The following is a 10,618-nucleotide window of genomic DNA, read 5'->3' as shown; positions in this document are numbered from 1 at the left end:
CGCACGTGCCTGCATTCTTGCCTGTGGGCCTGAGTGCTCTAATGGCCGAAAGGAAAGGAATTGGGTTATCTTGAATCTCTGTGTTAAACATAGCATTTACATATGCTCATAACGATAAACCATTGTCAGATGCTGCTGCACCGTCATCCTTTTAATTGAGTGGATAAAATAAAATAACTTAATAATGACAAAGTTTCCGGTTTTTTAAGGTTAGCAGAGCCTTCAGCAACTCGGATTAGACCTAGAACAGAAAGCAAGCCTTATTATCATAATAAGTAAGCAGTTTTGCTTGAGAATGGGTAGGTTGGTTCGGCTTTGGCTGGCTGGCTGCCTGCCGACCCCAGCGGTTTCCAGGGGAGGTACTGGGGGCGGAGAAATTGGTATTTCACTACAAAGATTAGAGTTACTCAAATCTCTGGTGGAAATAACCTTTAAATAGTGAAGACAACTTTCCAAACGCTTACGCTTTTGATTTCGCTTCCTCCCCCTTTTCAAATGGTGCAGTCATATGCTTCTGCTATGTTCAGAGTATTGAAAGCGGACGATTACAGCCCAGCGGCACAGCAGCAAAATATTCTCGCCTTGGGGAAAGGCTCCTCACTATTTCCGACGGACAATCATAGCTCAAACGATGGACGTGAAACTAGAGGAAGTGGTAGAGAGAGTGGCCAGGATCGTGTCAAGCGACCCATGAACGCTTTCATTGTGTGGTCTCGTGATCAAAGGAGAAAAGTGGCTCTAGAGAACCCTCAAATGCAAAACTCAGAGATCAGCAAGTGGCTGGGATGCAAGTGGAAAATGCTTACAGAAGCCGAAAAGCGCCCATTCTTCGAGGAGGCACAGAGGCTACAGGCGGTGCACCGAGATAAATACCCGGGCTATAAATACCGACCTCGTCGCAAGGGAGAGAGGGCACAGAATTTGCTTCCGGCAGAGGCGGCAGTACTATGCAGCCAAGTGCGCGTAGAGGAGAGGATGTATCCCTTCACATACACAGTCGCCAAGGCCAAGTGCTCAGGAACAGAAAGCCAGTTAAGTCACTCACAGCCCATGAACATAACCAGCTCACTTCTGCAACAGGAGGATCGCTGCAACTGGACAGGCCTGTGCCACAGTAGGGTAACATCCACCGGGCAGATCCGCGCCGACTTGCCTTTTCACCGTGGTTTACAGCCGGGACTTTCTCACATTTATTTTCCATATTGATTTCCTTTACTGTCGCGAACAGAGGGCCTATTCATCTCAGTTTTACTGTTATTTCACCTGTGACTTAGTTTCAGATTAAGGCAGATTAACATGTTTGACCTATAAAGAATTAGGGCATGCCAATATGACTCAACCTGTCTTTACGACTGCTTAAAAGAGCACTACCTTAATAAGAAAGTATCTTAACACACAAACTGCTTGATTTCGAAAACCATCTGTTTTTCCTTCTAATAGAACAATTTTTTTATACCTAATTTTAGTTGTTCCCGTGATTAGCCATTAAGTACGTAACAGTATATATTAGTATTCTGATAATCCTTAGCATAGCTGATAGAATTCTCTTTATTCTCACTGTCAAAACTGTAGTGCTGGGGAGCATGCACAAATTTATGATACAGGAACTTCCATGGAAGTATTTGTACCTAATAAAGCAGTCCCTTGTAGAGTCTGTTCTTTTGTCTTTTCAGCTATTTTGCCTGTCTTTGTAAACTGCAGGTAAAGTAGTGAATATATATGTGTAGTCTATCTGTTTTGAGATTCTTTCTGATATATTGCCTCTCCCAGCTTCAGAAGAGAAAGAAGAGTTTTGCTGCCATTTGCAACTCAGTTCCTTCACTCCGCACAAATCTATGCACTTTGACCTTGAGTTTGAACCATCATGACATCCTTCTGCTAAGACGAAATCTTTTTCTTCTTCTTTTTAATGAAATCTTTAATTGGCTCCTGTGAGACTCACGGTTTCGCGTCTTTTCCGAAAGTTTTCTTTTAACCAGGACCAAATGTTTGTTTCCATTGTCCTCAACTTTGACGTTCTGGGGGGTGCGGGTGGGGAATAGGGATATAATGTTGAGAATATGAACTATTCAGATTGGTGGGGAGGGGCGGGGGGAAGGGGGCATGGGAGGTGGACGAGCCTGTCCGGTTAATCTGGTGAGAAGTCAGTGAAAATGTAAGTCAAAGGCATTATAAAATTTGCCTATGGCCTAAAGTAGAAACTCTGGCAGTTTTCAGAGAAAAGCATCAATTTTTGAAATAAAAATAAGCTGATGGTCTCTTGTCTCTGTATTTATATACCATATGCCAAAATTAACTTTCCAGTGCATATATTCCAAAGCTTTAAAAAAAAAAAAAATTGTCTCAGGTAGTAAAACTCAAAACAGGAAAATGTATGTGGTAGAGTAAAATGTCACGTTTTTGAAAGAAAATACAAGGTAAAACAGGAATTAATTTCACGGACTAATTCGCTCCAGAAACAGTGCTGTTTATTCGGAGATTTACTGCCCCATCTCCCTCTACCCCCGCCCCCGCCCCCGCCCCAGGTGGGAATTATATGTTGCAATAACCTTTTAAACAACTGTCTAAACTACTCTTAGGTGGAAACTGTGAACAACAAACCTGCCATAAAAGTATCATCATGAGCTATGGGTCTGCTCCGGCCTATACTTGTCACCGCTTTGGTACACTTACCGGACATATTTCTGTCTGTTTAAACTTTGGTCAGCTAAAAATTAAAACTCCCGCCTGGACCAGACCCTAACCACCATCCCATGACTACTGACTAGGAGACTCAACACAGGACCCCTGCCCTATAAAACTTAACTCTCCCTACACAGCAGGAGGGGTGGGGTGGGGAGGGGCTGAGTTCTTTCTCAGTGCTCCTGGCCATCTCTTTGGTCAATAAAATTTGTTTGGGACCTCAGTGTTCCAGTTGACTGTCTTTTCTTCTCTTCTGTGTGTTAACAACTGCTTCGTATTTTTTAATGTTTTATATACATTTTACACACATATATATGAAACTGACAGTATTAATGGCCTGAACCTAGCCAGAACTCAGATTGGGACTTGAACCCATGATTTTAAATTAGAATCACTCACCCTGTGTCTGGACTCACTGAGGTTCAGGTTCTTCATGTCTCCTCGCAGAAGGAATTCAGCAAGAGACAAAGGGATAGGCAAGAAATAGGTTTATTAGGATAGGACGCTTGTGAGAGATGCAAGCAGGCAGGCAAGTTCTGCCCCAAGGATCTGAGGATCCAGATAGATGGGTGGGCTACAGTTTTATCCTCCAAGGGGAGTGGAGGTGGGAAAAGCCGGCCTTGGTATCCGGTAAGGTGTGTATTCAAATCAGCAGAAGGGTGGTCCTCAAACTCTTGCCCTTGATCTGAATCTGAATGCAGGCCCCATCCCATCTGCACCCAATGACCTGAGGCAATTCTCACACTTCCACTAGTTAAGCAAGCCTGCCTTGTTCTGATGGCTGTTTTTGAGCAATTTATTTACTTACAGTGGTCTCCCAATATCCCCTAAGTTTTCCTCTTTATCTGTGGTCCTTTACTGGGACCCCTAAAACTTCCTGTGCCTACTCCATCCCTATACATATATATATGTATGTATATATGTATATGTATGTATTTGTGTTTTATGTTTAAAACCTCTCTTTCTGAAACTGACAGCATTTATGACTTGAACCCAGCTAGAGCCCAGACTGGAACTTAACCCACTTTTTTTTCTTTTTTCTTTTTTTTAAATTAGAATCACTCACCCGGTGTCCAGCCTTACTGAGGGTCAGGTTCTTTGTGCCTCAGCACAGAAGGAATTCAATGGGAGACAAAGTGATAGTCAAGAAACAGATTTATTAAGACAGGACGCATGAGAGATGTCAAGTGGGCAGGCAAGGAAGCTCTGCCCTGAGGCTTAGGTGGGCTACAGTTTTATCCTCAAGGGGAGTGGAGGTCAGAAAAGCCTGCCTCTTCCTCTTTCTTCCAGTATCTGTTAAGAGAGTGTTTGACCCTGTAAGGTCAAACTAGGACTGTCATGGTGCATGTTCACATCAGCAGAAGGGTGGTCCTTAAACTCCTGCCCTTAGGTCTGAACCTGAATGCAAGCCTCACCACCCCCCCACCCCCTGGCACCCAGTGACCTGAGGCAATTCTCATGGCTCCACCACAGGAGAGCAAGCCTGCCTTATTCTGATGGCTTTCTTGAGCAGTTATTAACTTACAGTGATCTCCCAAAGTTCCCTAGGTTTCCCTCTCTATGGTCTTTTAGGACTTTTACAACTACCCGTGTAACTATCCTACTCCATCCCTATCATCTCCACATGTACAGAAATAACCTCTACTCAGACCTTCATCAAAAAAGATTGATTTTCCTTTTATCAAACTTCACATAAATCACAGCATAAAGTATTATGTCAAGTTTGTTGTGCTTAGTATAATTTCAGTGACATTTCAGCTTGTTTGTCTTAGAAATTACTATGTAATTCCATTCTATTTTTTTATAGACATGTGAATGGACACCTTCTGGTTTTAGCACAAGTACATTTGTATACATGTCCATGAGAGAACATTTACAGGCATTTCTACTGAGTATATACCTAGGAAAGAAATTTGTGTTTTTGACACATATTTAGCAGGTATTGATAACAAATATTTTTGTATTTTCTAAAGAATATTTGCCATATCTTCAAATGTCAACATCCAAAAAATATTTAAGGGTATGAACTAAGAGGATGGCCTCCAGAGTCAGTCAGTCTGGACCTGACTCCTTCCCTGCCATTTATTAGGCCAGACACTGAATGATTGCTTCATCTCTCTGGGCCTCAATTTTCTCACTTTTAAGTAAGAAGGAGAAGGAGGAGGAGGAAGAGGAGGAGGGGGGAGGAGGAAGGGGGAGAAGGAGAAAGAGAAGAAGAAGAAGAAGGATAATAATGATAATACTAACGAATGAAAATAAAACAATAAGAACAAAACCAACTTCATTGGGATATTGGGAAGACTAAAAAAGTTAAGGTGTATGATGATTCAATGTACATAAAATATAAAAAGTATATTTAAATAGTATTAAAGAATTTCCTGTCATGGTGCAGTGGCTATGAATTGACTAGGAACCATGAGGTTGTAGGTTCAATCCCTGGCCTCGTTCAGTGTGGTATAGGCTGGCAACTGCAGCTCTGATTCAGTGGGTTAAGGATCTGGAGTTGACATGAGCTGTGGTATGGGTCACTGAGGCGGCTTGGATCCGGCACTGCTGTGGCTGTGGCTGTGGCTGGCACCTGTAGCTCCAATTAGACCCCTAGCCTGGCCACCTCCATGTGCTGTGGCTGCAGCCCTAAAAAGCAAAAAAAAAAAAAAAAAAAAGTATTAAAAACAAAAGTCAAGATTAATTAAAAAAAACTAACTAGTAAGGGTAATAATAATGAAAACAAAAATTAGCAACTACAACAAAATCTGCCCACTGGGATGCTGTGAAGATTAAATAAGTGAAAGTGTATATAGTATGCTCTGAGCACACATACTGTCAGGACAGAAGTAAGCATCAGTAAAGAACTAACAACTTTGATAACTAATGATAGTAATAATAATGCTATAACAACAATGTAAAAACCTACCCCTGTAGGGAAACAGAGAGGACTAAATTACTTAAAGGCGTATAAGAATTCAAGGAGTAACTGTGTTTAAACTACATGGAACTGACGTGGGCATTGGTATATAATTAAAGAGTAAGCATAATAACACAAAATAGAAAAGAAGAGCAACAAAACCCCAAACTCATTGGGTGCTGTGAGCACTTTAGTCTTCTTTGGAAACAAAAGTGCCTAAAGATTCAATGAACAGGCATGCCTGTTGTGTCTCAGTGGGTTAAGAACTTGACATAATGTCTGTGAGGATGCTGATTTGATCCCTGTGTCAGTCATTGGGTTAAGGATTGGGCATTTCCACAAGCTGCAGCACAGGTTGCAGATGCAGCTCAGAACCAGTGTTGCCGTGGCTGTGGTGTAGGCTGGCAGCTGCAGCTCTGACTCAGCTCCTTGCCTGGGGACTTCTAAAGGCCACAGGCACAGCTGTAAAAAGGAAATACAACAACAACAACAACAAGTAAATATATTTTCCATACTGAGAGATCAACATTATTAAAGCACTAGCTAGAAATACCAATGATCAGCATGATAATGATGATAATAATAACAATAACAAAACCACCCCACTGAGATGCTGTGAGACTACATAAGTTAAGAATATGAAATTCAAGGAGCGAATACACAAAGAACTTAGAACAGAGGAGAGGGTGGCATTGGTCAAGAAATAATTAGTAATTATTAATAACAAAACAATAACAACCAAACTGACTCAGGGGGATGCTGTGGAGATGAAATCCCATAAGATGTATAGGATTCAATGAGTAAATTTATATGAAGTTCTAAGAACAGAGGTCAAGATCAGCAAGAAAAACTAAGTAGTAATGATGATGATGGTGATGGTCATGATTATGATGGCAATGTTAAACAAACAAAAAACAGGTACCTCAGGGACGTTGTCAAGAGTAACCATGTAAAGGTGTATAGCATTCAATGAAAAAATGTGTTGTAGTACAAAAACACTAGCTAGCAACAACAAGAACAACAATAATAGCTTGAAAATATTTTTTAATTTTATTATTTTATAATGGTTTTTATTTTTTCCATTATAGCTGGTTCCCAGTGTTCTGTCAATTTTCTACTGTACATCAAGGTGACCCAGTCACACATACATGTATGCATTCCTTTTTCTCACATTATCATGGTCCACCATAAGTAAATAGATATAGTTCCCAGTGCTACACAGCAGGATCTCATTGCTTATCCATTCCAAAGGCCATAGTTTGCGTCTATTAATAGCTCAAAAATAATAAAAACAACAAAGATATATCACTGGGGAACTGTGAAAGACATAATAAATTAAGGTTTATAAGGATTGAGTGAGGACTGTATATAATGTATTTAGAAAAGAAGATAGCCTTAGTAAAAGGCAAATAGGTACAAATAATAGAAAAAAAAGCAAACTACATAAAACCTACCTCACTCATTGAACATGCTAAAAGGTACAGGACCAAATAAGTAAGTATCAAAGTACTTGGAAAGGAGATCAACATTAATAAACAGCAACAGCAATAATAATAGTATAAAATGGCAAAAAAGTAAGAAGCAAAACATACCTCTCCGGGATGCTGTGAATAATAAATTAGTTAAGGCAGATGAGATTCCAGCAGTAAATGTGTGTAAAGGGCTTGGAATAGAGGTAAGCATCAGTAAAGAAGTAAATAACAGCAACAAAAACAACAACAACAGCAACAATAATTACAGCAAAACCTACCTCAATAGTATGCATTAAAGATTACAGGATTCAAGTGGTAAATGTATCAAAGTATGTAGAAGTCAGCATTAATTAAAAACTAACCGCATAAATTAAAGTAGAGAAACTGAGTACATATAAAATACAAAATGGATGTCAATTTTGTAAAGAACTCATTAATATATATTAACAATAATAAAAAACAATAACAAAAATAGCAATATATAACAATAAAACCTAACCCCTTTGAGATCTGTGATGACTAAGTAAAGTGTGTAGGACTCAATGAGCAAATGTATACACAGAGGTCAGTGTTAGTAAAAGCCAACTAGTGATAATAATATTAACAAAACAAAAATAGTTAAACAACAAACCCTACTTCAGTGGGATGCTGTGAAGAGTAAATCCCTTAAGGTGTATAATGATTGAATGAGTACATCTATGTAAAATACTTAGAACAGAGGCTGGCGTTAGTAAAGAACTAACCAGCAGTAACAGTCATAGTTATTAACAGGAAAAAAAAAAAAAAAGAAAAAAAAAGAAAACAACAAAACCAACCTAAATGGACTCTGTGAAGATGAAATATGTTAAAATGTATAGGAGTCAATGACTAAGTGCATACCAAGTACTTAGAACAGTGATGAGCATTATTAAAAAATGACTAATAATAATAATAACAACAGTCATAGTGAATAAAAACAAAACAAAACAAAATGACCTCATTGAAGTAGTGTGAAGTCTAAATAAGTTGAGGTGGAAAATTCAATGATTAAATGCTTATAATGTGCCAAGTCAGAGTACAGCTTTACTAAAGGACTAACTGGTAATGAATTTAATGAAAATAATAGTAATGATGATGATGAAGCAAAATTACCCGCACTAGGATGCTCTGAGGACAAATAAGTTATAGCATATTAGGATTTAATGAGGAAGTGTATGTAAAGTACTTAGACGGAGGTTGGCATTACTAAAGAACTAATGATTATGAATAATAATAAATAGTAATAGCAGCAATTAACAATAGTACTAAAATAACAGCAAAACAAAAACAAAACCTACCTATCTGGGATAGTCTAAAGATTAAATAATTTGAGATGTCTAAGGCTTCAAAGCATTAAGTTATATAAAGCACTTAGAAAAAAGTTGGCATTTATAAAGAACCATATGTCGATATTAATAATTAATATACAAAACAGCAACAACAACCTACCACACTGGGTTGTTGGGAAGACTCAATAAGTTAAGGTGAAGAAAACACAGGCAAAACACTCTCCGACATCAACATCATGAATGTTTTCTCAGGTCAGTCTCCCAAAGCAATAGCCATAAGAGCAACAATAAACCCATGGGACCTCATCAAACTGAAAAGCTTTTGCACAGCAAAGGAAACCAAAAAGAAAACAAAAAGACAACTGACAGAATGGGAGAAAATGGTTTCAAATGATGCAACCGACAAGGGCTTAATCTCTAGAATATATATAAGCAACTTATACAACCCAACAGCAAAAAAGCCAATCAATCAATGGAAAAATGGGCAAAAGACCTGAATAGACTGTTCTCCAAGGAAGATATACAGATCACCAGCAAACACACGAGAAAATGCTCATCGCTGATCATAAGAGAAATGCAAATCAAAACAACTATGAGATACCACCTCACACCAGTCAGAATGGCCATCATTAATAAATCCACAAATAACAAGTGCTGGAGGGGCTGTGGAGAAAAGGGAACCCTCCTGCACTGCTGGTGGGAATGTAAACTGGTACAGCCACTATGGAGAACAGTTTGGAGCCACCTTAAAAATCTATACATAGAACTTCCATATGACCCTGCAATCCCACTCTTGGGCATCTATCCGGACAAAGCTCTACTTAAAAGAGACACATGCACCCGCATGTTCATCGCAGCACTAGTCACAATAGCCAGGACATGGAAACAACCCAAATGTCCATCGACAGAGGATTGGATTCGGAAGATGTGGTATATATACACAATGGAATACTACTCAGCCATAAAAAAGAACAACATAATGCCATTTGCAGCAACATGGATGGAACTAGGGACTCTCATACTGAGTGAAATGAGCCAGAAAGACAAAGACAAATACCATATGATTTCACTTATAACTGGAATCTAATATCCAGCACAAATGAACCTTTCCACAGAAAATAAAATCATGGACTTGGAGAAGAGACTTGTGGCAGCCTGATGGGAGAGGGAGGGAGTGGGAGGGATCAGGAGCTTGGGCTTATCACACACAACTTAGAATAGATTTACAAGGAGATCCTGCTGAGTAGCATTGAGAACTATGTCTAGATACTCATGTTGCAACAGAACAAAGGGTAGGGGAAAAAAAATGTAATGTATACATGTAAGGATAACTTGATCCCCTTGCTGTACAGTGGGAAAAAAAAAAAATAGCAAATGAACACGATAGAAGTATTTGTGAACTGAATAACTTGGTGTTATAATAATTTTACATACATTACAAAACACACAGAAATAAAAAGAAATAAAAATATTATAAACAAAAATATTAAAAAAATAAGTTAAGGTGTATAATAAGTCAACGATGAAATGACTAAAATGTACTTAGAAGAGATGTTGACATTAGTAAACAATCAGTAGCAGCAATGCATGGTATACTTTGTACATACAGTATGTATAACACATAGTGTACATAGTGCTATAATACATAGGAGTAGTATAACAACAACAATAATAACAATAATAGTTAAAAAAAATAACTCCACTGATAGGCTGTGAAGATGAAATCAGTTCAGGTGTATAAGGATGCAATGTGTAAGTAGGTATAAATTAGAACAGAGGTCAGCATTAGTAAAGAACTAACAAATGGTATAAATAATTATAAGATAACAAGAAAATCTCCCATACTGGGATGCTATTAAGACTAAATATGTTAGGAGTTCCCATCATGGCTCAGTGGTTAGCGAATCCGACTAGGAACCATGAGGTTGCAGGTTCGATCAGTGGGTTGAGGATCTGGTGTTACCGTGAGCTGTGGTGCAGATTGCAGATGTGGCTCGGATCCTGCGTTGCTGTGGCTGGGGCATAGGCCGGTGGCTACAGCTCCAATTCAACCTGGGAACCTCCATATGCCGTGGGAGTGGCCCTAGAAATGGCAAAAAGACAAAAAAATTTAAAAAAAAAAGACTAAATATGTTAAAATGTAGAGGGATTCAGCACCCAAGTATCTATAAAGTACTTGGAATATTGATTGATGTTACTCAAGAACTTACTGGTAGTAATAATAATAACTAGTACTTTACTGACAAGGCCTG

The 10,618-nt window shown here is 38.8% G+C and overlaps 1 protein-coding gene across 1 annotated transcript; it reads left to right on the top strand.

The window, feature by feature from the left end:
• SRY (sex determining region Y) lies at positions 496–1,206 on the top strand. The gene has a single exon (NM_214452.3). The coding sequence runs from the start codon at positions 496–498 to the stop codon at positions 1,204–1,206; it is 711 nt and encodes a 236-aa protein (NP_999617.2).

The sequence above is a fragment of the Sus scrofa genome, chromosome Y (assembly GCF_000003025.6).
Source record: "Sus scrofa isolate TJ Tabasco breed Duroc chromosome Y, Sscrofa11.1, whole genome shotgun sequence".
Lineage (NCBI taxonomy): Eukaryota > Metazoa > Chordata > Mammalia > Artiodactyla > Suidae > Sus > Sus scrofa.
The sequence above is the reverse complement of the archived record's forward strand: the minus strand, read 5'-3'. Positions and strand labels throughout refer to the sequence as shown.

What these genes read in the sequence shown, in the direction of transcription:
- SRY (NM_214452.3), top strand. Translation starts at nt 496, where the DNA reads ATGGTGCAGTCATATGCTTCTGCTATGTTCAGAGTATTGAAAGCGGAC.